Below are 27,713 nucleotides of genomic sequence, written 5' to 3'. Positions count from 1 at the left end.
TTTTTAAAAATCTTAAAAAGTTAATATAATCAGGAAAACTTACTTTTAGCTTCTGATGTTTCCTGGAAAGAACAATATAACTGAAACAAATGCAATGAAATTTTACAGTCCTGATGAAATATTATTAAGGCTTGCATTTGATATAGTAGGAAATTTATTGTTAGTAAGTGGAGTACTTCTATGCAAATTAGAAGTGAACTTCAATATGCTAATACAATAAAATATATGGGAAAAGAGTTTTTATATGAATTGTATATGAAATACATAAAGCATTTTCTTGTTTCTGTTTCGTATTAATAAAGCAATAATAATCATTTATTAAACTTGAATGTTGCCCAACTCCCAATAACTTTGAGTGACTCATAACAAACAAAAATTAAATAATATCAACAAAATATGGCAAGTGACTAGATGGAAAGAAACAAGTCTTTGCCTTTGTCAAAGACTTAGGTAAAAATTAGAACATTAAAGCAGTATTTTTTTTAAAGAAAAGATTATGGAACTAATTTCATGTGTTAATATTTCCTTTAGATATACTGTTGGATCAGTTCAGGAGAATAATGACCAAGTATGGAAGTTCCAGCGCTACTTCTTGGTTCAAGAGTACTGTAGCCGATTAGCTATACCATTTCCATTTGTCATCTTTGCCTATATCTACATGGTGATGAGGAAACTTTTAAAATGCTGTTGTAAAAATGAATATAGAGATTCATCCACTTGCTGTAAGTTATTTTTTATCAGATAATGGTAGAAGGGGAAGCAAAATAAGATTATTTTATTAAAGATAAAGATAAAGATTTCTTTATCTAAGTGTGACCTTGGCCAGAATCTTAATGAAGTGGTTTGAGATCACCCAGCACTTCTTAAACTGGATCTGTATATAACATATTGGCTCCTTCATAAAGCTACTATGTGGAAATCAGAGCTCACCCTTTGTTCAGATATTTTATTTGCTCAGTTTCTACTTTGCACCATAAACGTTTTTTGTCATTCAGAAAAGAAAAAAATACTAACGACATTTAATATTTATCATTTCTTGCATGATATCTGCAGGGGAGCAGACAAGAGAGCAAATGGCAAAACAAGCATCATATAGAAGAAGGAGTGGCAGCATCTGAGGGTGAAATTAAAAGAGGGATCAGCTAGAATCCCTACATAACAACTAGCAGAATAAACCCAATCTCCCATTAATTCCATTGACCCTTATCTAACTGTAAGCAGGTGTTAACCGTTAGTTGAGAAGATTTCTAAGCATAGGCTTTTTTAATCAATAAATCAGCTAAATTGGGCCTTCATTTGTGGGTCTTTTGCACCTGACACATCATGATGCAAACACTCCTCTTTTTATATGTTGTGATATACAATATATCACATACATAATACAGAGCTTGCATTGTGATATCACATTTTTTGCCATGAAAAAATAACTACTGAATTCTCCAGCTACCTCTCCTTATTTTTTTTTTATTAAAAGAGTTTTGTACAAACAAATTTTCCCCGTTTTCACCCCCCCTCCACACAATATAAATCTCATACAAATGCTATACCCCCCCCAACCCCCCCGCAAAAATTCACATTCAAATATTATACCAAACACTTTACCCCCTCCCCTCCCCCATCTTAAAATAGATTACTCATAACCCCTCTCCTCCCAACAAACACTATATAAATTTCTCTTAAATTAATAATAACACATTGATCATTTTCTAAGCTAATTTAACATCTATAACTCTTAATATAAATTTCTCCTAGCCTAACAATGTTTCATTAATCCCATCTTCTAATTTATTCATATATATATATTGCCCCACCCTCCACCCTAACCCTCCCCCACCTCCCACACAAACCCACCCCCCTGACTTCCGCTGTATACCACTCTAACAATTCCAAACATCTCATATACTATTTACTCTGATCATCTATCGGTCTAAACATTCTTACCTAAAGACTAGATAATAACTCCTAGTCTGATATTTATTCTGTATATAATCAATCCATTTTGCCCACTCCTGTGTATATTCCTCCTGTTTCTGAGCTTTTAAGAAAGCTGAGATTTTTGCCATTTCGGCGAACCCCGCCACCTTCTGAATCCATTGATCAATTGTCGGTAAAAAATCTTTTTTCCAATGTTGCGCAATCAACAACCTAGCTGCTGTAACCATATACAAGGCCAATTTTGTTTCCCCTTTGGTAAAATCCTTAACTATACCCAATAAAAACATTTGCGGAGTGAATTGTATTCTTTTCTTAAATACATTCTGCATAACCCACCATATCTTTATCCAAAAAGCTTTCACCTTGTTACAAGTCCACCATACATGAAAAAAAGTAGCATCTAGACACCCGCATCTCCAGCATTTTGGTTGAACATTTGGGTACATGCATGATAATTTTTTAGGATCTAAATACCATCTGTAAAACATTTTATAAAAATTCTCCCTTAAATTCTGTGACTGTGTAAATTTAACATTCTGAATCCATATTTTTTCCCACGTTTCCAACATAACCACTTCACCAAAATTCTGAGCCCATTTAATCATACAATCCTTAACCAATTCATTTTCTGAGTCTCTTTCTAACAGTACATTATATATTCTTTTAACTTGTTTTGGACCAGTCTCTTTTATCTGCTTAATCAGTTCCACTTCTTTATCCATAAAGCCGACCCTGCGATCTTCTTCCCATCTCTTCTGAAGCTGTATATAATGTAACCAATTTAAGGTAATTCCTTCTTCCAACAGCTGTTCCAAAGTTTTTAACTTTCATTCGCCCCCATCAGCAATAAGCACATCTTTATATAAACAACCCCCGAGTGACTTAATATTCATAATCCCCATGGTGTCTGCAAGATCCAACCAAAGCGGTATTTTATAATCCCAATTGGGCCGGTGCTTCTTCCATATTCTCATCAAGGCACTACGGAGAGCATGGTTGTTGAACACTTTATCCACCCTGTCTTCATAAAAAAGATATGCATGCCATCCCAGAGCAAGATCATGGCCTTCTATATTCAGCAATTCCATTTTTGTTTTCCCGAACCAATCTGCTACATGCGTTAATACCGCAGCTTCATAATACAATCGAAGGTTTGGGAGTCTGAGGCCGCCTCTTTCACGTGTATCTTGCATAATCTTCATCTTTACTCTCGGTTTTTTCTCCTTCCAAACAAATTTATTTAATGTTATTTGCCAATTTAACAAGGTTTTATCTGACTTAAGCACCGGAATCATCTGGAATAGAAAGATAAATCTAGGTAGAATGTTCATTTTAATTGCTGAGATCCTTCCAAGCAAAGACAATTGTAACTTTTCCCACGCTTCAAGATCTTTCTGTATCTTTTGCCACAACACTTCATAGTTATTTGAGAAAAGTTTTGTGTTTGATTCTGAAATTTGTATTCCTAAATATTTAACTTTAGAAACTATTTCAAAACCTGCTAAACTTACAAGTCTCTTTCTTTGAGTCTCTGTCATGTTTTTAACCATCATTTTCATTTTGTTTTGATTTAGTCTAAACCCAGACACCATGCCAAATTCTATTATGATATTTTTCATCTGGATTATTGATTTCAAAGGATGTGAAAGGGTAACAACCAGATCATCGGCGAATGCTCTAGTTCTGTATTCCTTTTGCCTGATATCTATGCCATCTAAGGATTTTGAGTCCCGAATTGCGTTCAACAAGACTTCCAAAGTTAAAATAAATAACAATGGGGATAATGGGCAACCTTGTCTTGTGCCTTTTTGTATCTCGAAAGTTGTTGACAAATCTCCATTAATAATAAGTTGTGCATTTTGTTGCTGATAAATTGCTCCAATCGCCTGCCGCAATCATGGTTCCATATCCATCTTTTCCAAAGTCTTGGTTAGAAAGTTCCAATTCACTCGATCGAAGGCCTTCTCTGCATCCAAGAAAACCAGCACTGCAGAGATCTGCTTATTTTTATCAAGATAGTCAATTAAATCTATGAGTTGCCTTACATTCTCCTTCATATGTCTGCCTTCAATAAATCCTGCTTGATCATGATGAATAATCTCTTGAATAACCGGCATCAATCTGTTGGCTAGTACCTTAGCAAATATTTTATAATCTGTGTTCAGAAGAGATATCGGCCTGTAATCCTCTGGTTTCTTAGGGCCCTCTTTGTCTTTAGGTATCAATGAGATAAAAGCCGCTTTCCATGAGGAGGGTATTTTACCTCCTTGTTGTATATTACAAAATAGTTGTGTAAGATATTCAATCATTTCCAGTTGTAAAGTTTTATAGTACATTGCAGTCAAACCATCAGTCCCTGGAGCCTTAGCTAATTTAAGTTGATTTATAACTAAAGTGATCTCGTCAGCAGTTATCAGACGTTCCAGATTTGCCTTTTGAAGCACAGAAATTTTAGCAACCCTTTTTCCTTGCAAAAAATCATCTATTGACTTGTTCTGTATATTATCCTGTATATATAGCTTAGTATAATAGTCCACAAATGATTTTTTAATCAGATCTTGTTGATATACCATCTTCCCTCCATACTCAATTTTATCAATAATTCTATCATTCGTATTCCTTCTCAAAGTATAAGCCAACCACCTACCAGGTTTATTAGCGTTAGCAAAGGTGTTATGTTTGGCAAATTGTAAGTTACCTCTCCTTATTAATAGCAATTATGTCAAGCCGAGGAAATCGGAATCCAAGACGGTTCAAATGAATACAGGTTTATTGCATGCTAACACTGTACAAGAGTCTGAACTACTAACCGTTAAGGCAACTTGGTGGTAGATAAGGGTCAATGGAATTCAAAGTGGGCTGCTGCACTTAGATCTCTTGTAGCCATGAAGGGACTCAAGACTAATGATACTCTTAATCCCTCCCTTGGGCTCAGCCTGGTGATCCTCTACAAATTACTTTGTTAAGGCTAACCATTTAATAATAAATTGCACAATTATAAGATTTGTAAAGAGCTATTTGATTAAGACAAGAATCCAAGTCTTAAAGTTTCCCCCAACAAATGACTGTCTGGCCTCCAAATGAACATATGCAGTGAAGAAGAGCCCACCACCTCACCTATTTAGTGCCTATATTGTTGTAGTGCTTTTCAAACATCCAGTTGGAATCTGCCTTCCTGTAACACTGTATGTTAACAGTAAATATTTTGTTGGATATCAAATACAACACTTTCTAAGCAACACTCAGAATATGAACAAATTATATTCAAAAATAGGGATGGATGATATAGTTATACATGCTATCATAGAAATAGGCTTGTATGACACCTGATCAACATTATGAGTGTCTCAGTCAATGTGTTAACAAGTTCAATTTTAACAGGGTGCTGGAATTCTTAGCTAATGCACTTATGAATCAAAGCTGCTTAAGTCTCAGTAAAGATATACAGGGCATGTGTTATCCTGCATATAGCACTTCGACTGATATGTCACCCCATAGTGCTTTACAGCAGTCTCAGGGCTATACAATATCAGCATATTGACCTCAACAATCTGGGTCTTCATTTTACAGACCTTGGAAGGATGGAAGGCAGAATCATCCTTGAACCCTGTCGGGATCAAACTCCAGGCTGTGGTAGTTTGCCTGCAATACTGCATTCTATCCATTGTGCCACAGGGTTCCTTATGCCTATGTTCATTTTCCTGAATGTAAAATATAAAGATCCCTTCAAATTGAGTATAACTTATAGACATAACCATACAGTTTTCATGACAGTGTTATAGCCATGCTTTTTTCATGTTTACCATACATGTTATATTTAAAACTATTCATGGATTATAATACTGAACTACTAGTCAGCCAAACATTAAGACTAATGGAAGCTCAGCAAAGGTACAATCACCCATTGAATTGCACAATTTCAAAAGAAGAAATATCAACACTTATTATTTATTTAAGGAAAATGCTTTTTCAAAACTGGAACAGATGGAAGCTAATCAATGAAAATATGTGCACTAATGAAAAATGCAAAATAATATTTTTAAAAAAACATTGAAGTTTGGCTAAACAAAATGGCTGCATCATTAAAGAAAACAGGAATGTCAATATGATTATCAAAAAAAAATCCATCTCAGTATATCTAGTGTATTATTGTCCATAATGAAAACAGAATAATATAAATGAACTATATGGGAAGGGGATGTATTTGTATTTATATGTGGGTAAAGCTGTGTTAAGGATGTAGTCCTTTAGATACATAGGAATGTGAACACCTTGACATAGCTGAGTGTGTGTGTCTGTGTGTGTGTGTCTGTGTGTGTGTGTGTCTGTGTGTGTGTGTGTGGGCATTCCCGTGTGAGTGTGCACATGTGCATATGTATAGTGTACAGTTGAAGCAAGTCTGGATTACCCTTTTAGATTGTATCTCTACCATCTGTGTTCCTTTTGTCAATAAAACACTACTATACATGATGGTATGGAATTTGTATGTTGAAGGTTCAAGAAATGAAGATAATGAAACTTTGGCATGGGAAGCTGTCATGAAAGAAAATTACCTTGTCAAAATCAACATCAAGCCCAGAGACTCATGTGAAGGGTATGACAATTTTCTTTTCTGTTTGTCTATTCAGTTTCCAGTTTGCTTTGAAATCAAAAGTTAAGAATATATAGTGTGTTTATTGACAGATTTTAATAGTTATAAAAACATAAATCAGTTTATTAAAATACCGTTTATTGATTCTGCTTTGAAGAATGATAGATGATCTGTTAGGGGTCTTGTAATACATGGAAATTTTTAAGGCCTTGTACGCCAAAATGCTATCTTGAATGTTTACATCTTTTTTAAAGTAAGATTTATTTAGAAAATTTATATGGCCACCCACTCGCTCTGGGTGACTCTGGACAGCTTAGTAACTCTGGATTACCCTTTTAGATTGTATCTCTACCATTGTATCTCTTGTTAATTTTACTTAACAAAAGTGGAACAAAGAGAACCTAAATATGAAGATGATCTTCATGCTTTTTATTCATACATTATTGCAGATACCCCTGCTGGATTTCTATCTGATGTTTTAAAAAGTGCCATTTATGATCTAGCAGTAAAAGGGAAATTAAAGAGGCCAATACATGATAACAAAAGCTTTGCATCTGAGCCCTTTCTTTATGATTCACTAGTACATATGTAATGGGTCTGTGGAATGGGACTTATAGAAGCTAGTAAATAAAGACTCCTGCTGAATCTTTACATACCTGGAATTCAGGATAACTGCAAGACTTTTTGTTTAACACTAAAAATAATTATAGAAAGGAAAGGCATTCCCTTTTTCGAAAATCTGTATCTAGAGGCGGAGATGACATTGCGGTGATGACAATCCCTCTATAGGGTACTATGGAGGTTTGCCAAATTCCTCTTGCCAGAGGGTCCCAATGGACCTAAGCCACATCAGAGGAGTGGCGAAGAAGAGAGTAGACCCTGCAAATCACAAGGAGACCACCACCTCCTTGTCTGACCCAGGAAAGCTCTCAATCCAGCAGGAAGGAAAAGACAACCATTGTGTGCCATCCAAAGCTGTGACAGCCCAATCGGAGAAGAATGAAGAAAGATTGAGAGAACAGTTGAAGATGGGGTGAGAATTTTCTAACTTCTGCCAAAATTGCCCCATTTAAAATAGATTGAGTGATAGTGTGACTGAAAAAGAAAGGGGGTGGATTTATTGATCTCCTACCCTCTGAAATAGTGGCAAAAAGGCACAAAGCTGAAATAGACCTGAATAAGAACTTTGAATGGTTTGATTAATTGGAGGATAAAAGTGCTAAAAGAGAGAAAGCAGATTGGTTAACCTAAGGACGATACTAATTGGATATTATTGAATTTAAACTTTATTTGGAACTATTAAAATGTAGCCTCTGGAATTTTTAAAAGGAAAAAATGGTACTTGTCAAAGAAGCTTAAGGAGAGGAGTAAAAGAGAAATAGTGCAACAGCAACATCTACTGGCCAGAGAAATCCATGGAGAAAGTGAGAAATTCCCATGGCCTTGAACATTGTTACAAGATTGTTGCAAGGCTTACAGTAGATAAGCTGTCTGCACCTGGAAATTGTTTACTGAAAAGAAGTACAGAGAAAGAGAGTGGAAATAGCGTGAACTGTAAACACTGTAACTCTTGGAGTGGATATACATTTTAACAACTAAGTAATTGAGCAAATGGAATGGGGAAGTAAATAGAGGCTGCATATAAGACAATGAAGATTTTTACAAGCTAAACTTCAATTCCTTTTCCTGGGGTTTCATAATTAATTGGTTATAACTCTGGGGTCTTGGCAGGCCTTTATGGATTACAATTTGGTGTATCACAGTAGATTATAATTAATATCTTTGTGATTACAATACTTTTGTGGATTATAATATAACTATTAAAACGAAAAGAAGAAGAAAGAAGATAACTTGGGTGGAAAAGAACCTGAATTATGGTTACTTTGATCTGACTCTGTGAAATATAGTACTTATAAATAGAAGTGATTTGGGGTTTGAAATCAAGATCTGGAAATAAGAAAGGATATAACTCTGGGCTTTTTGGTGGGCCTCTATAGATTACAATTTGGTGTATCCCTGTGGATTATAATTAATAACTGTGGATTACAATATAAACTACTAAAAGAAAAGAAGAAGAAAGAAGATAACTGTGGTGGTGTCAGGGCAGCCTTCATCAGTAACTCAACTACATATTTCAGAATTAAGAGTACTTTTACTGGTTATGAGTAGAAAGCAGCTAAGCAAAGCAAGATCTGAGACAAAAGTGCGCGTAATCATAGATATCAATATGTGACCCAACTCCCTCCCCCTAGTAACCCCATCCCCCAGTCCAATCCGCACACCCCACAGGTGTCATGTGGGCTGCAGCTTCAAAACCCATCATCCGGTTGGTATGCCGGACAGTTGGCCTTGGCGGCAATTCCACTATCTGCAGCATACGCAGTAGATGGTGAGAAAACCACTCCCGCCTTCATTCACTCCTGTGCTTAAGCTTCCCCTCCCAAATACCATATTATCTCCCCCCCCTCCCCGTTTCAATGGCAGCCGAAAGCAAGCAGCAAAGCAGAGGCTGACAGGTGGAAAGAATTTGGACTTATTTATATTTATTTATAAATAGAAAGTGACTTGGGTGTGGAATTAAGAACTGGAAATAAAGGAATTGATGGACTATACTAGATATATTTTATAATGAGACATTGTGGGGTATTATACTGTTTGATTTATAGTAGTACTGTTTATTGGGCTATTGATGGCCTATGTTTATAAAACAATAATTATTTAAAACATTTGACCATCCTAAATTTCAACTTCAAACTATTAAAATGACAAGCAACATGATCTCAAGTAAAACTAAAAGGAAAGCACCATCATCAGCACCAGCTTCAGTGGCATCTTCTGCAGCATCTAGCCCTGTGACTCAAGACTCCATTGTCACTATGTTGCAGAATGAAAAACTAAATACCTTCTAGTTAGAGATAAAAATGATGATTCAAACATTACAGGAATCATTACAAGGAGCAATGGCCAAGATCTATGAGGACATGGCAGACAGGATGCAATAAATGGAACAAAGAGTGGAAGGTAAAATAGACAATATCTAGCAAATAATCACCAAAAATGAACAACGGATCCAGAAAGTGGAAGAAAAGGCAGACCAAACAGATAAGAAAGTAGAAGAGATGGAGAATAGATTTACTAAGATAGACCATGACCTTGAACAATCCGTAATTATGTTAGAAATGGATAAGGCAGAATATTTTTTAAGATTCTAGAATGTTGAGGAAGAAAAGGGGGAAAACTTGGTGGATGAAATAGCAGAAATACTGGCAGAGGCATTGGGAACAGATCAACAGGAAGTTCTCTATGGGATGAAAGAAGTATTTAAAGTATATATAAGCTATGCAAAAAGGCACAAGCTTCCCAGAGAGGTACATGTCAGATTCTCAAAGAAGGCAATGAGAATGGAGATACTTCAAAGGGCAAGAGATGTGCCACTGAATACAAAGGATGAGAAATAGTGGTACTGAAGCAAATACCAAGAAGAGTAAGAAACACAAGAAGAGAGTACCAATTTTTGACAAAACAATTGGCAAAATATGAGGTAAACTTTAGATGACTAATACCTGAGGAAATATTGGTGACTTGGAGAGAGAAAAGATACAGACTAGATATGGTTGAGAGTGCACAACAATTCTATCATCAGCACTTTATAGTGCAAGAGGAAGAGAAAAGAGAGCAAGTAGAGACACTGAAAGCGATAGTAGAAGGAAAGACACAACAAGAAGCAACTAAAACAGAAGAGAAAGAGAGAAGAGAAAGAGAAGGAACAAAACCAAAAGAATCAAGAGAAATAAGATCAACTAGGACAATTAAACCTATATACAAGTAAATAATGGAAGAAGAAGTAAAATTATTAACAATTAATATAACTGGATTGAATTCACCAACAAAATGAAAAAGAATCTTTAAAAAATTAGAAAATATAAAATTAAACCTAATTTGTCTGCAAGAAGTGCACATTAAAAAAAGACAGTAAACTACTAGAATACTCCAAAATTGGGAAAATATACAGCTCGTTAGCACAGCAAAAGAAAAGAGAAGTGTCTCAATCAAGGAAACAATAAATGCTAGACAAATTTTTGCAGATGAAGAAGGGAAAATATTGGTGTTGGAGGTAATAATAAATCAAAAGAATATATGTGCCTAATACTAGACATGATGGGTTCTATGGAAAACTTCACAAAAAAATTGTAGAATTAGAATATGAAAATGCTTGTATGGTAGGAGACTTTAATGCAATTGTAGATATACAAATTGACTTTATGAGTCGTAAACCAGGTAAAAAAGCCAGAAAAACACTCCCAAAGTTTTTTTAAAATGATGGAGGAAATAGGAAGGCAAGATGCATGGAGAGAAGTCCACCCTGAGAAAAATCAATATTCATTCTATTCAAATTGACACAAATCTTGGTCCAGAATTGATATGATATGGATGATAACAGAACTGAAAGAGTGCATACAAGAGATAGAAATAGAATCCAACCTATGGGCAGAACACAATCCTATGAAAGTTGTATGGAATGAGGGGGGAAATGGAGGTGGACATTGAATCAAACAATACTGCAAGAAAAAGAATTTACACAAAAAATGGAAAAATAATATTTTTTTCTTTAAAGAAAATAGGAAGGAAGACACCTCCTTACAAAGAGTATGTTGTTGTTAGTTGCAAAGTTGTGCCTGACCCATCGAACCCCATGACAACATTCCTCCAGGCCTTCCTGTCCTGCTTCGGTGACTCCATCCAGCCACCTCATTCTCTATCGTCCCCTTCTTCTTTTGCCCTCAATCTTTCCCAGCATTAGGCTCTTCTCCAGTGAGTCCTTCCTTTTCATTAGGTGGCCAAAGTATTTGAGTTTCATTTTCAGGATCTGGCCTTCTAAAGAGCAGTCAGGGTTGATCTGCTCTAGGACTGACTGGTTTGATCGCCTTGCAGTCCAAGGGACTCACAGGAGTCTTCTCCAGCACCATAATTCAAAGGCCTCAATTCTTTGGCACTCAGCCTTTCTTATGGTCCAACTTCCACAGCCATACATTGCAACTGGGAAAACCATAGCCTTGATTATACACACTTTTGTTGGCAGGATGATGTCTCTGCTTTTTAGTATGCTGTCTAGATTTGCCATAGCTTTCCTCCCCAGGAGCAGACGTCTTTTAATTTCTTGGCTGCAGTACCCATCTGTAGTGATCATGGAGCCCAGAAAAATAAAATCTGTCACTACCTCCATTTCTTCCCCAGCTAATTGCCAGGAATTGAGATGGCCAGATGCCATGATCTTAGCTTTCTTAATGTTGAGTTTCAAGCCAGCTTTTGCACTCTTCTTCTTCATCCACATCAAGAGGCTCTTTAGTTTCTCTTCACTTTCTGCCATTAGAGTGGTATCATCTGCATATCTGAGGTTGTTGATATTTCTCCCAGCAACTTAATTCCAACTTTAGAGTAATCTAGCCCCACCTTTCTCATGATGTGCTCTGCATATAAGTTAAATAGCAGGGTGACAGTATACAGCCTTGCCGGATTCCTTTTCCAATTTTGAACCAATCAGTGGTTCCATGTCCAGTTCTAACTATTGCTTCTTGACCCACATATAGGTTTCTCAAGAGATAAATAAGATGGTCTGGTACTCCCATCTCTTTAAGAACTTTCCACAATTTGTTGTGATCCACGCACTCAAAGGCTTTAGCATAGTCAAAGAAGCAGAAGTAAATGTTTTTCTGGAACTCCCTAGCTTTCTCCATGATCCAGTGTATGTTGGCAATTTAATCTCTAGTTCCTCTGCCAATGTTGAGGATATACAAATAGTATGGCACACTGTTAAAGCATACATGTGAGGCTTAGCTATAACATATATAGCAGTGGTGGGTTCCAGATTCCGTTCCAACTGGTATGGTTGGAACAGCCCCAGCGTCACCTACATGGACGCGCGCAGCACACACATGCATTGCAGCTGCAAACAATGCTTCTGCAAGCCTCCGCGACACTTCCGCAAGCCTCCATGATGCTTCAGCTGCTCGGCGGAGCATTACGCAGCCGCTGTTGTGCCATGCATGCATGCAGAAGCGTCGAAAGCTTTAAAACACAGTAAGGAGCTCGGGCAGGCCCTCTGAAGCACCGTACCGGAACATTACCCAGTGCTCCAGGCAGGCTCCGGTACACCCATACCGGGGCATACCGCCTGCAACCCACCACTGATATATAGGAACGAAAAATAAAAAGAAGTAATAAAATAAGACTATGTTAGAGAAAGAATACAAAAAATTGGAATCGGATCTACAGTGAGAACCACAAAAAAAGGAGCTGAAAAATCGAATACATATAATAAAACAAAATGAATCTATTGGAAAAATAAGAGCTGGGACCTAAAATTAAAAGCACAAAGGAAAACTTTTTTGAAAATGCCAACAAGCCTGGAAGATGGCTGGCATACCAGTTGAAAACAGAAAAGGAAAAAAGCTGATACATTGTTTAATTAATGAGAAAGGGAACCTACACAACCAGAACGAGGAGAAAAATGCTATCATAAAAGACTACTATGAGAAACTGGTATATGACAAGGAGGAAATCTTGAAAAATAAAATACAATATTTTGAAAAATCTGAGTTTCCTAAGATACCAGATACTGTTAAGAACATGTTGAATGAACAGATAACTATGATGGAAGTCACAGAGGCAATTAAAAGGCAAAAAACAATAAAACACCATGGCCTGATGGAATACTATAAACAACTTGAAGGAGTATTAAACCCAGTGATGTTGGAAGTCCATAATGAAGTACTCTTAGAAGTAAAAATTCCAAACTCATGGATGGAAGCAAATGTTACTGTTATTCCGAAAGATGACACAGTTTTAAACATATAAAAAATTATAGGCCAATATCTTTATTGAATGTGGATTACAAAATATATGCTTCTAGAGAGATTGAAAAGATTTTTGAATGAATTTATACATCCAGACAGGGAATGGATTTTTGCCAAAAAGAGATTAAAAACAATGTGAGAATAATAATGATACCTTAGAGTATTATGAGATGCATCCGGGAAAACAAATGGTGCTGATATTTCTAGACGCACAGAAAGCTTTTGACAATATCAATTGGCAATTAATAGCACAATTAAAATATATGGACTTTGGGGAGAGGTTTTCCAATATGATTAAAGCAATACATTGTAAACAATCAGCCAAGGTGAATGAAGACATGACAGAGTTTTTTTTTTATATTTGATATCAGCCGAACTGGTAGTGGAATTCAGGCCTGGGTCACAGAACCGGCAGCAACCCAGGACTGACCCCCCCCAACCGGTGTGCAGTTCACTGTAAATTGTTCTGTGCAAGCAGACAGAACAATTTATATTAAAGAGCGTGTGCACATGCAGCACAAATCAAGGAAATGTTTCACTCTAAGATCCACAGGAGGAAAACTCAATACTTAGTTGCTTGGAAGCATCTACCCTCATCCCAAAATGAATGGGTAGTTAAACAAGATAGGTTAGGGCCCCTATCTTACTGAAAAATTTTCACTCCCAATACCTTGACAAATCTTGTTAAAATACTACGATGGAATTTTTATTTCTATCTTTTCTCAGGTGGATCTCTCTTTTTTTAAGGAAGGCAGCATATCATATCACTAAAAGTGATACTGCCATTCAATTGGGGGGAGGGGGGCCTTGGAGTCAATTTATTAGCAGTGCCTGTGACAACTAATATTTTACAACTGGTTTACTAGTGCCGAAGCGCCTTGAGATCCCGTCACCTTTTGGGGAATGTTTATGAAGGCCATGTGGGATGGTTCGTTTTAATGTCTAATGGAAAATAGCCATGGGAATGTCCCCATGTAACATCTTGTTGCATGAGCTGCACTAGTTGCTAGTGTGCTTCTTGGTCCAAGGTGTTAATTAAGACCTTTAAAGCCATTTCTGGCATGAGTCCAGGCTATCCGATCCAGGCTACCTCACCCCAATGGAGTTTGCCTGGCCTACTTGTTCCAGAAGAAGGGGCATGCTGCAGATCCCATTGTCCAAGGAATTTCAGCTGGTGGGATCCAGGAGAAGAGCCTTCTCTTTTGTGGCTCCCACCTTCTGGAACATTGCACCCCTCAGGGTGAGATCCGCCCCACCCTCTTGACCTTCCAAAAAACGCTCAAAATCTGGCTCTGCCATTTGGCTGCAGCCCTGATGGGGTACTCCATGCTAGTGATGGAATCAAAAGAATCCCATCCCAACATATTATATTTTAGTTTTTAACATGTAATCTTTGTTTATTTGAATATATGGTATTTAATTGTTTAATATTTTGTACTTGCTTTTACAATATTGTATGCTATCCAAAGTCACTCAATAGTGAGATGGGCGGCATATGAATTAAATAATTAAATAAATAAGGCTCATTATTATAAATGACAATTGTTTCCATAAATGAAATGTAAAACTTCTCAATATTGTAAGCTTATTGTCACTTGACAATAAGATGGCTGTCCCAAAGGTGCTTTTTGAAGAGGCAGCTGGACTTTCTTGTTTTTCTTTGAAGATGTTTCATTTCTCATCCAAGAAGCTTCTTCAGCACTGACTGGATAGTGGGGAATGGAAGGATTTATACTCCTTGCAGCCAGCTGGTGATTTGCATTCTTTTTAAAGAGTCATTGAGACCATTTAGAGGTTTATCTGTATCCTCAGGATCACCTGAGTACTGCAAATAGATATGGAACTTCTTGGAACTGCTGAAAGGATTGTGTTGTAGACTGGAGATAGATGATGTGATGTCCCTCCCCCTCTGTTGAGAGCGAGCTGTTCAATTTTGACATAGATGGCTTCTTTGACCCATCCAGAAGGCCTCTGCAGCTGATAAAAGAGCTCCAGATCAGCGGCTTTTCCGGAAGGTCTCTGATGGTAAATGAGGTTGGGGGGCACCATGTGCATCAATTCAGAGCAGAGGTCTTTCCTGAAGGCCTCTGACAGCGAAACAAAGGCTGGGGCTGACATATGCAAGCAGCGTAAGCAGCCGCAAATGAAGTGGGCCAGCAAGGCAAGGCAGGTGTCGAGGTGTGCAAGGTATGTAGGGCAGCTCCACTACCCCTCCATCCCCACCCTAGCTTAATTTTTACCCATGCCCCCTCACCCAGAGTGGGTGGGGTCTTAATTAGGGCTTATATGGGGGGGTAGATCTTATATTGGGCACACGTGTAAAAATCAAGCTAGAACTTACTTTCAAGGTAGGTCGTATTTTGGGGAAAATATGGTATTTAGTTCCTGAAATTGTCCTGCATTCTGTTTTCCATTGTATTGCGTTTAGAGAAACTACCTACTGTAATTTGGTGACTCTACTAAATAGAAAGATCTTTATTATCTCCAGTTATGTTTATTTTTAGAAATCATTTTGTGGTCAGAATTAAAATCAAAACTACGTTCCTCAATTCTATATTTCTTTCCACAGAATGGCCCAACAATTTAGACAACTGGAAACTAAGGTATGTTTTTGGGGAATTGGGGAGGTAGAAACACTGTTTATATTTGAGTTTTGAAATACTCATAAGCATTGCAAAAGTATTTCCAAGAACACAACAATGAAAAAAATCAGAATATTTTTGCTTTCAGATTTATTCCTTTATGAATAAATGTAGTTTTTATTGAGTGTTTATTGCTGAAATGAATAGTGAAACATTTTTAAAATTTATTAAATTTGAATATTTTATCATTCATTTTAAGTTACTTTTTGATTTAAAATATCATCACTGTGTAATTTGAATAAATGTTAAATATATTTTTATTTCTCAGTATAATGAGTAAATAAAAAGTAAATGATTTTTATTTATTTATTTATTTTCTATTATTAAATTTATATATCACTCATCTCACTGTTGGAGTGATATATTGGCTATATTGAGAATATATAGAAATGAAAAGAAAAGTAACTCAAGACACAACCAAAATATATATAGAGAGAAAACCTAATTGGGAATATATGTGAAGTGTCAGGATTCCAAATAGCATCCAAAAGAAAAGATGGCTGCTGGCCTGACAGGCAGCCTCTCCTCAGAAGAAAAGTGTATTCTGAAAAGAGAATAATGTGGGGGTTAACATGAGCATAATTAACCACCTCTCCCCCCTCTTTGGCTTATTGGGAAATTTATCATGGAATTGTTTCACTAACTTATCAGCTTTTACATTCCACCTTTTCACCCATGTAGCTTCAGAAAAAGGGTACCCCTTCCAATGCACTAAATATTGCAAATGACCTCTATACAATTTAGAGTCTAAAATTTTCTTCACTTCATAGTGAGTTTCTCCTTGTGTCACTATTGGAGGAGGGGGAGGCTGGGTCAATGGTCTTAAGTTGGACCCAATCACGAGTTTCAGAAAGTTACAATGAAAGTCTGGGTGAATTTTTCCTAGAATTCTGGGCAGACTGAGCTGAACCGTAACTGGGTTAATTATTTTCACTATTGGGAAGGGACCTAAAAATGTCAGCCATAGTTTCTTGCTAGGCATCCTTCACCTTATGTATAAATACACCTTATGTATTTAGTAGACAAGAAAACTTTATCCCCCACACAGAAGGGGGGATTGGAGCGAGTGGTACTTATCAGCTTGTTTCTTGTATTCTTTTGCTTCCTCTGCCAGAGCTTTTTTCATATTCTCACACCCTTTTTTAAGAGCGTCCATCCATTCATTAAGAGAAATGGAGGGGGGGCTCTCTGGGCACTTCAGGCATGGGAACAAATTTCATGCCACTGGTAACTTGAAAAGGAGTTAATCCAGTGCTGCTGTGGACAGCATTGTTATACGCAACTTCAGTGAAAGGTAGCAAGTCCGACCAGTTGTCCTGCTGATAATCCACATAACAATGGATGTATTGTTCCACCATTGCGTTCGTGTATTCTGCTGCTCCATTCATGCTCGAATGGAAAGCCAAGCTAAGTCCTTGTGTGGACCAATGGACCTCAGGAACTCCCTCCAGAACTTGGCGGTGAATTGAACTCCATGGTCTGAGATGATTCCCCTGGGTACTCCATGTAGGCATTATATGTGTTTGATAAACATATTTGCTAGTTTCTTTGCGGATGGTAATCTTGAGCAAGCAATAAAATGAGCTTGCTTGGAAAATAAGTCAATGACTATCCAAATCACTTTATATCTGCTGCTGTCTGGGAGCTCTACAATGAAATCCATTGTGATCTCTTCCCATGGTCAGCTAGGGCTGGCCACCTGTTGCAGTAATCCAGGAGGCTTGCCTGGCCATATTTTCATAGTTGGGCAAGTGGCATAGCTTCTCATGAAGTCTTCCACTCCTACTTTCATTTTAGGCCACCAAAATTGACATCTGGTGAGGTGGAGCATTTTTATGAATCCACAGTGACCTCCCAATTTTCCGTCATGGCTTCGTTATAGTACTTCCAGTCTCAAGTTTGCAGGAATGTACAGTTTGGATCCTTTCCAAGCTAAGCAATCTCTCATCGTTAGGATGTCATTGTTTTCATTGAGCTAGGGGTCAGTTCGCAGTGCGGATTTCATTGCTGTGGTCAGCTTGTCCAGGCTGAGAGTAGGCTGCTGCCTGGTTTGGCCTCTGGTGGTGACTTGAACTGCCTTTTGATTAGGGGGAATGATGGGTCAGATTGTCTCAGATTGTCATACTGCGGTTTCCTCGATAAGGCATCTGCCAGCAAGTTCTTCCCGGCAGGGATGTGCTTCACTTTGAATTTAAACCATCTGAAGTATTGTGCCCAGTGAACTTGTTTTGAGGACAGTTTTCAGGGTTATTTTTAGGGCTTTGAGGTTTTTATAGTCAGTCCAGATCTCAAATGGCATGTTCCCCACCTCTAGGAAACTTCTCCAAGTGAGTAGTGTCCACCGGACCACATAGGCTTCTTTGTCCCAAATGGCCCACTTTTTTTCCGTAGCGGTGAGGTTTTTTTGCAAACTACCTGCCATGGCTTGTGCCCAGGTGCCCCTGATGACTATAATCTGCCCGTTTAACATCTGGTTTCCTGCTGACTTCCTGCTATTTATGACTTATGGCATTTCACCTGCCGGGCTACTCCTACTACCTCTCCCCCTCTCACCCTCGTCATCTGCTATTTTATAACAACTAGCTACTACTAACTATCTGCCCTCTTCCGCCCACAATGGACCGCACCCAGGCCTCCATCTATTTATCTACTATCTATCTTCCAACCGATCACCTGGCCAACATAAGATCTTCCCACCTAGTTGTGATCGTGGACATTTCTTTCCTCCCATTAGATCCTGGCTTATTGATTGATTTTAACATCAACAGCACCCTGACTTTGTCATAGCTTTTTACCATTACGTATTCGAGGTCGGACTTGCTCCAGCTGCGGGAATCCCCCCTCTCGCAGGCATGGCCCTTTGCCCCCTCCGGGGCCCACCTTGATGACGGGTTTGTGAACCCAGAGAGGTGGAGGAAGCGCAAACTTAGGGGTTTTTTAATGAAATGTTTTTTATCCTTTTTAGGGGGCTCCAGGGTGGGGGGGCGTGGGCGGGTGGGTCAGATCAGGAGCGATGTGAGAGCCAGGCCTCCAGGTGTGGTCACGAGCAGAAGGAGCGGAAGGGAGGAGGAGGAGGAGGATATCATTCCTATACAGGGCTCTTTAATTCCAACGGTCGCAGGGAGGGGCAGATACGAGGACAGATTAAGAACTTACAGTCGGTTGGGAGACCGTGGTTGCTGGTTACACCCGGTCGCTTGTACCAACCCCCGTGGTCTAGGTGGTCAAGAGTTACAGACTCAGGGCCTGAGGCTGTTGTTATGCAATGCGAGGTCCGTTGTTAACAAGGCCCCTCTCATCCACGATCTAATTTTAGAGGGGGAGCCAGACCTCGCGGGAATAACAGAGACCTGGTTGGGCCACGAGGGAGGTCTCCCCCTCGTGGAAATGTGCCCACCAGGCTACCGAGCATTTCACCAGCCCTGGGCCCAGGGAAGGGGCGGTGGGGTGGCAGCAATTATTCAGGAGGACTTAGAGCCGAGGGAGTCTACTGTGCCACAGACGTCCGGATGTGAATCCCTTGTTGTGAAATGGGGCCCTGGGAGACAGTTGGGCCTGCTGATAGTATACCTGGCTCCTCGCTATACATCAGCGGCCCTGCCTGAACTCCTCGAGCTGATCGCATCGGTGGCGGTCGAGACCCCCAAACTTTTAGTGATGGGGGATTTTAACCTGCCATTGATGGGAGAAGCATCAGAGGGGGTTCGGGAGTTCATGGCTTCCATGACAGCCATGGACCTGACTCAAATGATTCAGGGCCCGACACACGAGGGAGGACACACTCTGGACCTCGTTTTTGTCTCTGGCCAGTGGTTGAGTGATCTGGGAGGAGGGGACTTAACCATCACTCCCCTGTCATGGTCAGATCACTCACTCCTTCGTCTTGACTTCCCTGGTGCTACCTCCCGCTGCGGGGAGGCGGAACCGGAAAGCACTAGATGGTTCCGCCCCAGGCGCCTGATGGAACCAGATAGGTTCCAGACGGAGCTTGGGCCACCTCCTGTAACCTTGACCCGCCCCCGGGTAGAGGACCTGGTGGTCGCGTGGAATAATGCGACTACCGGGGCCTTGAACCGGGTGGCACCTTTGCGGCCTCTCCGGCGGCAACGATCCACCCTGGCCCCTTGGTTTACCGAGGAGCTAAGGGTGATGAAATGCCGCAAGAGACGTCTAGAGAGTCGTTGGAGATCCTCTCATTCCGAACTTGATCGAACACAGGCACGAGCCCATTTAAGGACGTACCTTGTGGCATTGAGAGTGGCCAAACGCCAATATTGTGCCACTCTCATTGCATCCGCAGAGAACCGCCCTGCCGCCCTGTTTCAGGTGTCCCACTCCCTCTTGTTTCAGAGGCCACGGGAGGCCCCTCTACAGGGCAGAGCAGAGGAATTTGGGAAATATCTGCAGGATAAAATCGCTCAAATCCGGAAGGATTGGGTCCCTGTTAGTGGTCCAATGGAGACGTCCGTGGCGAGTCTTGAGGAATCGACCTGGGAGGAGTTTGACTTGGTTGCCATCGAGGATTTGGACAGAATGCGTGGACGACTGCGACCCACCACATGTTTATTGGACCCGTGCCCCTCCTGGCTTGTACTGGCATCCTGGGAGGTTACACGAGACTGGCTCCTGGACCTAGTGAACGCTTCGCTGAGCGAGGGGTCTCTCCCGGCCGCCTTGAAAGAGGCGGTGGTGAGACCCTTGCTCAAGAAGCCTTCCCTGGATCCTTTGGAGCTGGCCAATTATCATCCTGTCTCCAACCTTCCCTTTTTGGCGAAGGTTGTAGAGAGTGTGGTGGCCTACCAGTTTCCACGGCATCTGGAGGAAAATGATTATCTAGACCCGCGCCAGTCCGGCTTCCGCCCCGGTCACAGCACGGAGACGGCCTTGGTCGCGTTGGTGGATGATCTCTGGAGGGCCAGAGATAGAGGTTGTTCCTCTATCCTGGTCCTATTAGACCTCTCGGCGGCTTTTGATACCATCAACCATGGTATCCTGCTGTGCCGGCTGGAGGGGTTGGGAGTCCGGGGCACCGTTTTGCGGTGGTTTGGCTCCTACCTTTCTGGCCGGATGCAGCGTGTGTTGGCAGGGGAGGAGAGGTCGACCCTACGCCCCCTTACTTGTGGGGTACCACAGGGGTCGGTCCTCTCGCCACTCCTGTTCAACACATATATGAAGCCGCTGGGTGAGATCATCCGTGGTTTCAGGGTGGGATACCATCTGTACGCTGATGATACTCAGCTGTACTTTTCCACCCCGAACCACCCCAACGAGGCCATCGAAGTGATGTCCCGGTGTGTGGAAGCCGTACGGATCTGGATGGATGACAACCGACTCAAACTCAACCCCTCCAAGACGGAGTGGCTGTGGATACCGGCTCCCCGGTTCAGCCAATTAATTCCATCATTGGCCATCGGGGGCATTCAACTTGCCCCCGTGGAGCGGGCGCGCAATTTGGGCGTCCTCCTGGATGCCCGGCTGTCCATGGATGACCATGTGACAGCCGTGGCAAGGGGGGCATTCCACCAGGTTTGCCTGGTGCACCAATTGCGCCCCCTACTGGACCGGGACGCCTTACGCACAGTCACTCATGCGCTGGTGACGTCTCGCTTGGACTACTGTAACGCTCTCTACATGGGGCTTCCCTTGAAATGCACCCGGAGGCTACAGTTGGTCCAGAACGCAGCCGCGAGGGTAATTATGGGGAGTACTAGGTACTCCCATGTGACACCGTTCCTGCGTGAGCTGCACTGGCTTCCTGTGGTCTATCGGGTGCGTTTCAAGGTTTTGATAACAATCTTTAAAGCGCTCCATGGCTCAGGACCTAGTTACTTGCGGGATCGTATTCTGCCCCATACATCCCTGCGACCAATCCGCTCGCACAGAGAGGGCCTCCTCCAGGTGCCGTCCACCAGACAGTGTCGAGGGGCGGCACCTAGGAGTAGAGCCTTCTCTGTGGCGGGCCCAGCCCTGTGGAATGACCTCCCTCCGGATATTAGGAATACCTCTGACCTCCACTCCTTTCGTATAAAGCTCAAGACCCACCTATTCCAAGTAGCTGGCCTGGCTCAACTTTGATCTAACTATATCGCTCCTGACGGGTTTTTATTTGGGTATTTTAATTGCATTTAATTACTTAGGGGTTTCTAAACACTGTATTTTATTGTTTTTATTCATTAGCCGACCTCCTCCTTGTACATGTCTTGATATATGTTTTTGTAATATGTATGTCTTGTCTATATATTTATTTCATATGTTTTACTGTACGCCGCCCCGAGTCCTTCGGGAGAGGGTGCGGCTAAGAAATAAATTATTATTATTATTATTATTATTATTATTATTATTATTATTATTATTATTATTATTATTATTATTTGGAGACATAAGTGCATGTTGTCCCTCTTTGTTCTTCTGCAACAGCAATGCCACTACAGCCACATCACTGGCATCTGACTGGATTATGAATTGCCATTCTGGGTTGGGGTGTTGCAGAATGGGCTGTTTGGCAAAGAGCCATTTTAATTTTTCAAATGCTTTTTGACAGTCTATTGTCCACCAAATAGGTTGGCTTGGATCTGGATTTGTCGGGGATGGCCCTGTTTTTAACAGTTTAGTCAAGGGCAGAGCGACTTCTGCAAAAGCCAGGATGAATTGTCGATAGAAGCTTTCAAATCCCAGGAAACTTTGTAGCTGTTTGTGGGTGCATGGGGGTTGCCAGTCTAGCACCGCTTTCACTTTCCCTGGGTTTATCTCTATCCCCTCACTGGAAATATGATAGCCAAGATAATCAAGTGAAGTCCTGTGGAATTCACACTTCCATAGTTTAACATAGAGTTTGGCAGCTAGAAGTTTTTCCAGAACCTATCTGCAACTTCACAACTCGGCTATTAGCTTGGCCAGGGCCCCTCCAATCAGCATCCCATCCACTTGCTCAAACTGAATGTGATTGGTAGGGGACTTGTGTGTATACCCAGCTGCTCCACGATGGACATGTTGACTAAGCACCAGGTGCAGCCCGTTTCCACAATTATCCCAACTTCCCCTTCTACCCCCATTTCAAGCACTATGAGTTTGGCTTTGATGGCAAAGGGACCGATGGGTGTACTTACCATCGGGTTATCTTCATTGCTTTTTTCCTTCTTGAAACTGGGAGAGGTTTCCCCATCTGGCGGAGTCTCTGTCTCTTCAGTTTCCATTTGCTGGGAGAGATGACTTTTTTGGGGTGGTTTCCGTGGGCCTTTTTTCGTCCCATTGGCAGCTGGGGTTCATGCTTGTGGGATTGGGGCCGGGACCAAGCATTCTGATGCTCTGTGCCCATGTTGACCATACTGGTAACATTTTATTACTCCCATAGACTTGAGGGGAGGCATTTCGGCTTGCTTCACTTGTGTTCGGCGGCCCAAAGTTCTTCTAGCCAGCTTTTCGGCAGTGGGCTTTCAATGGGGGTGAAATTCATGATCCAGGATGTACCAATTCTGGATCTGTTCTGGCAACCATCTTATGCTGCATGCTTTTCTCAGTTCGGGATCTAGGGCATCTTTGAATGTGTGCACAAGGGGTCATTGTGGCCATTCCCTTATTTTTCCACTCACCCTTCTAAACTCCCAAATTAATTCCTTCACGGGACAACCAGCCTGTCACAATCCTTGGATTTCCTCTTCTGCATCCACTTGTTGGGCCACATTACTAAATTGGATTCGCATCAGCTGAACGAACCTGTCTGCATCGTCTAATTCAGGAGCCGCCTCATCGTGGAGCTCCACCACTCATTTGGCCACTTCCTCTTCATTCATCCCATCAGTTATTGCTGAAATCAGCTCTCGGTTGGAAGGGTACTGATCTCCGAATTGATCAATGTGCACCCACACTCGATTTAGGAAGTAGGCTAGCTTCCCAGGGGTCCCATCAAATGTTGCCCAGAATTGAGAGGGAGCAGGAGCTGGCAGGAATGGTGCCTGGACATGCGCGGGTGGTTGGACAGGAACCTGTTGAGGCATTGGGGCTTGGTGCTGCCCCTGCTGTGGCAGGTGGGCTGGGCGGTTGAGGGGTCACTACTTGGGGCTTCCCAGGGCCAGTTATCTGAATCGGTGCCACCTGCTGAGGAGGGGCAGGCGTCCACTAGTATTGCGCCCATCCATGGCCCGGGAAGAAGGCCCACCCCGGTGGGACTTGACTCACTGGCTGCAACCCAAACATCAGTGGTTGGCTAGGGGGAGAAATCCCCCAAACACTTTGCTGCTGGCTGGGTTGACCTCCCCATCCGGGGTATTGGGTCATCTGTACCCTAGGGTGAAGGGGTGCTACAATTGGTCTCATCCCAGTGGTGAGATTTTCAGCTGATCCACTTTTCACTGTATGGAATGCATTGCGGAGTCTTGACCCAAATGTTGGCTAGGCCATGGTCCACCTGGGTCAGTGATGGCTAACCTTTTTGCCATCGTGGGCCAAAAGCGGGGAAGGCACAGGGGATTGTGCATGGGTGTGCCCACACCCATAATTCTATGCATGTGACCACTGCGCATGCACACTTTTCCCCCACTTTTGGCATGTGATGGCCCCTTTTTTTGCACTCCCCAGGCTCCAGAGGCTTTCTAGGAGCCCGGGGAGGGCAAAAATGGCCTCCCCCACCCCCCCGGAGGCCCTCCAGAAGCTTTGGAGGGCAAAAAAAAAGGCCCTACGGGCAACCCGGAAGTTCAGGAATGGACTTCCGGGTTGCTCATATGGCCATTTTTCTCCCTCTGGAGGCTTCAGGAGGCTTCCGGAGGGGGAAAATGGCCAAAAATGAAGGCCAAAGTCACCTGGCCAGTGTGCGTATGCATGCTGGAGCTGACAGGGCAACGCCTCGTGTGCCCTAACAAATGGCTCTGCATGCCACCTGTGGCACGTGTGCCATAGGTTCGCCATCACTGACCTGCGTGGTTCAGAGCTAAGGCAAGAGTTGATTCTACTCAAGTTAAGCTGTCCAAATTGGTCTGGGAGGCTGGTCAGAGACTTACTGCATGACAGTAATATTAATATTAATTAAAGGTTGTGGGGGAAATGACATTGCCATAGGTCTATACTACAGGCCACCCAACCAAGCAGAGGAAGTAGATGAACTTTTTGCTAGTCAGCTAACTAAGGTATGTAGGAAGCACACCACAATAGTAATGGGAGATTTTAACTACCCTGACATCAACTGGGAAACAAACTCTGCACCAAGTGGAAGATCCAACAGGTTCCTAACAAACCTAGCCGACAACTTTGTTTTCCAAAAAGTAGAGAAGGGAACAAGGGGATCAGCCATATTGGACTTAATTCTCACTAACAGAGAGGAAATGATAGAAGGTGTTGAAGCCATAGGAACCCTGGGGGCAAGTGACCATGCAATATTGGAATTCAACATTATCCAAACACAAGTAGTAGAACAAAGTCAAACTAGAGTCTTGGACTTTAAGAAAGCTAATTTCAATAAACTTAGAGAGAGCTTGGGAAAAGTTCCATGGATGAGAATCCTCAAGGGGAAAACAACTCAAGAAGCTTGGGAAATTTTGAAAAATGAGATTACAAAAGCCCAATCTAGCACAATACCAATGAAGAAGAAAAATAACAGCTCAAAAAAGGGAAAAAAATAGATCCAGGAAACTACAGACCTATCAGCCTGACCTCAATACCAGGAAAGATTCTGGAAAAAATAATCAAGCAATAAATTTGCGAACACCTAGAGGCAAACAAAGTAATAGCCAAAAGCCAACATGGATTTGTCAAAAACAGATCATGCCAGACTAATCTTATTGCATTCTTTGATAATGTGACAAAATCACCGTGCCACAGACAGCCGGGTGTGAGTCCCTTGTCGTGAGATGGGGCCCAGGGAGGCAGTTGGGCCTGCTGATAGTATACCTGGCTCCTCGCTATACGTCAGCGGCCCTGCCTGAACTCCTTGAGCTGATCTCATCGGTGGCGATTGAGACCCCCAATCTTATAGTGATGGGGGATTTCAATCTGCCGTCGATGGGAGAAGCGTCTGAGGGGGTTCGGGAGTTCATGGCTTCCATGACAGCCATGGACCTGACCCAGTTAATTCAGGGCCCTACTCACGAGGGAGGTCACACGCTGGACCTTGTTTTTGTCTCAGGCCGGTGGATGAGTGATCAGGGAATAGGGGACTTAGCCATTACTCCCCTGTCATGGTCGGATCACTATCTTCTCCGGCTGGACTTCCCTGGTGCTACCCCACACCGCGAGGAGGCGGAACCGGAAGGTATTAGATGGTTCCGCCCCAAGCGCCTGTTGGATCCAGATAGGTTCCAGACGGAGCTTGGGCCACCTCCTGTGGATTTGACCCGCCCCCGAGTGGAGGACCTGGTAGACGCATGGAATAGTGCGACTACCGGGGCCCTGGACCGGGTGGCGCCTTTGCGGCCTCTCCTGCGGCGACGAACCACCCTGGCCCCCTGGTTTACCGAGGAGCTAAGGGTGATGAAACGCCAAAGGAGACGCCTAGAGAGTCGTTGGAGATCCTCTCGTTCCGAATCTGACCGAGCACAGGCACGAGCCTACTTGAGGACGTACCTTGTGGCATTAAGAGCGGCCAAACGTCAACATTGCGCCGCCCTTATTGCGTCTGCAGATAACCGCCCTGCCGCCTTGTTTCGGGTGACTCGCTCCCTCTTGTTTGAGAGGCCGCGGGAAGCCCCTTTACAGGGTAGAGCAGAGGAGTTTGGGAAATATCTACATGACAAAGTCGCTCAAATCCGGACGGGATGGACCCCCTTCAGTGGTTCAGTAGAGACGCCCGTGGCGAGTCTTGAGGGTCCGCTTTGGGAGGAGTTTGATTCAGTTGCCATCGAGGATTTGGACAGGCTGCGTGGACGTCTGCGACCCACCACATGTTTATTGGACCCGTGTCCCTCCTGGCTTGTACTGGCATCCTGGGAGGTTACACGTGACTGGCTCCTGGTCCTAGTGAACACTTCGTTGGGTGAGGGGTCTCTACCAGCCGCCTTGAAAGAGGCGGTGGTGAGACCCCTGCTCAAGAAGTCTTCCCTGGACCCGACGGACCTAGTCAATTACCGTCCAGTCTCCAACCTTCCTTTTTTAGCGAAGGTTGTAGAGAGTGTGGTGGTACAGCAGTTCCCACGCCACCTGGAGGAAAATGATTATCTAGACCCGCGCCAGTCCGGCTTCCGACCCGGGCACAGCACGGAGACGGCCTTGGTCGCATTGGTGGACGATCTCTGGCGGGCCAGAGATAGGGGTTGTTCCTCTATCCTGGTCCTATTAGACCTCTCGGCGGCTTTCGATACCATCGACCATGGTATCCTGTTGCACCGGCTGGAGGGGCTGGGAGTCAGGGGCACCGTTTTACGGTGGTTTGGCTCCTACCTCACTGACCGGACGCAACGTGTGTTGGCAGGGGAGCAGAGATCGACCCGGAGGCCTCTCACATGTGGAGTGCCACAGGGTTCGGTACTCTCGCCTCTCCTGTTCAACACATACATGAAACCGCTGGGCGAGATCATCCGTGGTTTTGGGGTGGGATATCATCTGTATGCTGATGACACTCAGCTATACATCTCCACCCCAAACCACCCCAATGAGGCCATCGAAGTGATGTCCCGGTGTTTGGAGGCCGTACGGATCTGGATGGATGGCAACCGACTGAAACTCAACCCTTCCAAGACGGAGTGGCTGTGGCTTCCGGCGCCCCGG

General features: G+C 42.5%; 1 protein-coding gene across 1 annotated transcript in view; it reads left to right on the top strand.

Moving 5' to 3' along the window:
- Nucleotides 1–27,713, top strand: part of TRPM8 (transient receptor potential cation channel subfamily M member 8) — a 193,508-nt gene that overhangs the window by 151,208 nt on the left and 14,587 nt on the right. The window contains exons 19-21 of the mRNA XM_081943992.1: nucleotides 532–722; nucleotides 6,430–6,529; nucleotides 15,950–15,983. Coding sequence (XP_081800118.1) covers nucleotides 532–722; nucleotides 6,430–6,529; nucleotides 15,950–15,983 — 325 coding nt within the window. The remainder of the gene's footprint in view (nucleotides 1–531; nucleotides 723–6,429; nucleotides 6,530–15,949; nucleotides 15,984–27,713) is intronic.

The sequence above is a fragment of the Natrix helvetica genome, assembly GCF_964273705.1.
Source record: "Natrix helvetica genome assembly, chromosome: 2".
Lineage (NCBI taxonomy): Eukaryota > Metazoa > Chordata > Lepidosauria > Squamata > Natricidae > Natrix > Natrix helvetica.
The sequence above is the reverse complement of the archived record's forward strand: the minus strand, read 5'-3'. Positions and strand labels throughout refer to the sequence as shown.